This window comes from Lottia gigantea (genome assembly GCF_000327385.1).
Source record: "Lottia gigantea unplaced genomic scaffold LOTGIsca_96, whole genome shotgun sequence".
Lineage (NCBI taxonomy): Eukaryota > Metazoa > Mollusca > Gastropoda > Lottiidae > Lottia > Lottia gigantea.
This window is the reverse complement of record NW_008711113.1, coordinates 624,718-626,821: the sequence shown is the minus strand read 5'-3', so window position 1 is coordinate 626,821 and position 2,104 is coordinate 624,718. Positions and strand designations below refer to the sequence as shown.

At 38.0% G+C, this 2,104-nt stretch overlaps 1 protein-coding gene across 1 annotated transcript; it reads right to left on the bottom strand.

Moving 5' to 3' along the window:
• Positions 1-799: 799 nt before the first annotated feature.
• On the bottom strand, positions 800-1,453 carry LOTGIDRAFT_170306 (hypothetical protein; the record flags this gene model as incomplete). Its single annotated transcript, XM_009068937.1, has 1 exon — positions 800-1,453. The coding sequence occupies one exon, from the start codon at positions 1,451-1,453 to the stop codon at positions 800-802; it is 654 nt and encodes a 217-aa protein (XP_009067185.1).
• Positions 1,454-2,104: the final 651 nt, after the last annotated feature.

Sequence of the window (2,104 nt, the reverse complement as noted above, 5' to 3'; positions counted from 1 at the left end):
ATATGAAAGATTTTTTTATAAAAATAAAAATTTTATGATGGTGCAGTGCCTTTTTTCAAAATGGCGGCCGAAATTGTTGGAAATAATGGAGAATTTTATACTTAATGTCCCCTACACTATATACATAGCCTATATGGTGTCTAAGATGGGGTTTGCGTGGTCGCCAAAGTCAAATATGAGTTTAAAAATTAATTTCAAGATGGCGGAATTCCAAGATGGCGGCCAAAATTGGCGGGAAAATTAGAAATCGTATATAGTATGTCCCGATCACTGAATACATAGCTTGCATGGTGTCTAACATGGGGTTTTCGTGGTCGCCATGAGTTCAAAATTTTATTTCAATAATCCAAAATGGTGGAAATCCAAAATGGCGGCCAAAATTGGCAGTAAAATTAGAAATTCAAGATGGTGATCAAAATTGGCGGGAAAATTAAATTCAAATAATCAAATATGGCAGAAATGTAAGATGGCGACCAAAATTAACAGTAAAAATGAAAATCTAATACAAGACATACAATACACTTCATATTCATATTCATATCCATAAGGCCAATCAACACAAAACTAATGAGATTTAAGAGCGTCTTTAACGAGTTCATCAATATTCTCCACAACATTATTTCCGGGCTTGATAACGGTAATGATGGTTTGCTTGAGTTCTGCTTTGGAGAATGTTTGAAATTTGAAATGTCCATTTGGTAATTTGATTTGTCGTTTTTGGTGTATATCTGGGCAGATTGTAAGACGTATATAGCATATTTCGGTGATGAGTTGACTCTCTGTTAATCTGTCAAGCAGGTTAATCGTTGTCGGTGTTACTGGTCCTCCATGTGTCTTGCATGACTCCAAAACCTTCAGCATTTTTTCGTTTCGTTTTCTTTTCAGCTCTTCTTTCTTCAGTAGTGCTAACCGTTTTGCCATTTTCACGGTCGCCAAGAAGTCCGGCCAACTCCCAGTTTTGATCAAATATCGTGTTGGCTATCGATACAGTGATTCCCATCAGGTCATTAGTAGTGACCTTATACTTTGAGATACAGTGGACGAGACAGCGCATCAGTGGTTCGTGAATTGTTTTATGGCCGGATCTGATTTGAATTGATGGGAACTGTTTTTTGGTTTTGTTATTTGGTTCTTCTACAGATCGGGTCACATGAGACTCATCACAGTTGTTGTTTAGATCTGATGCGGACATGTAATGTTCATACTCACTGTCGTCGTCATTATCGTTATCAACATCAACATCATCATCAGGAATTAGAATTTCACTATTGTCACATGAATATATAACAGAAACCGCTTCGTTCATTTTGGATCGTTTTATATTCATTGCTTCTTCACGGTCTAACACCCTCTTTTTATTCCTCGACCAATTTCGCGGGATGATACTTGTTGAGGTCGCTACATAGTCGCCGTAGCAGTTATCATACCAGAATGCCTGGTCTTCCATCGTCATTCGCACGCCGTATTCCTTAGCCAGCTGCCCATCGTACTCATTTGATTTGGACCTTGGAATCTCGGAACATTATATAATCACGTAGAATAGTTCGGCTGACTGACCTTTCTTCTGCTGGGTAGACATTTTTTCTGATCCAATCTTGCCTTAATTCCTCAGCGACGACACAGCTTGCATCTTCTTTACTAATGTTTTTCCGTCCAGGCACAGTTTTACACAGTGAGAGCATTCTGCCAATGACATGCACACCATTTTGAAGCTTGGATTTTATCAAAAATTGAGACTCTTCTCTATAAGTTTCCCCGAAAAAGGTTTTCTTCAAATCACTACTCCTCCTCTCTGTCATACTCACTCGAAAAGTACAGTTTAAGTTCAAAATTTCCAAAAAGATAGCACAATCAAATGATTTTCAAAATGGTGGCTGCAACGTCTCCATGGATACCAGTTATATCATGACATCATCAATACTATGACATCATCAATGGGAAATGATTCTTGGCTGCATTTCATTATTAGATGGTTGTGTTAGACACCAAACAAGCCATATCCTTGATTCATTCCCAAACTAGTAGGAATTGATGATAGTGTGGCCGCCATCTTGGGTTTCAGCCATCCTGGATTATCAAAATTAATTTTTGAGGCCATATTTGA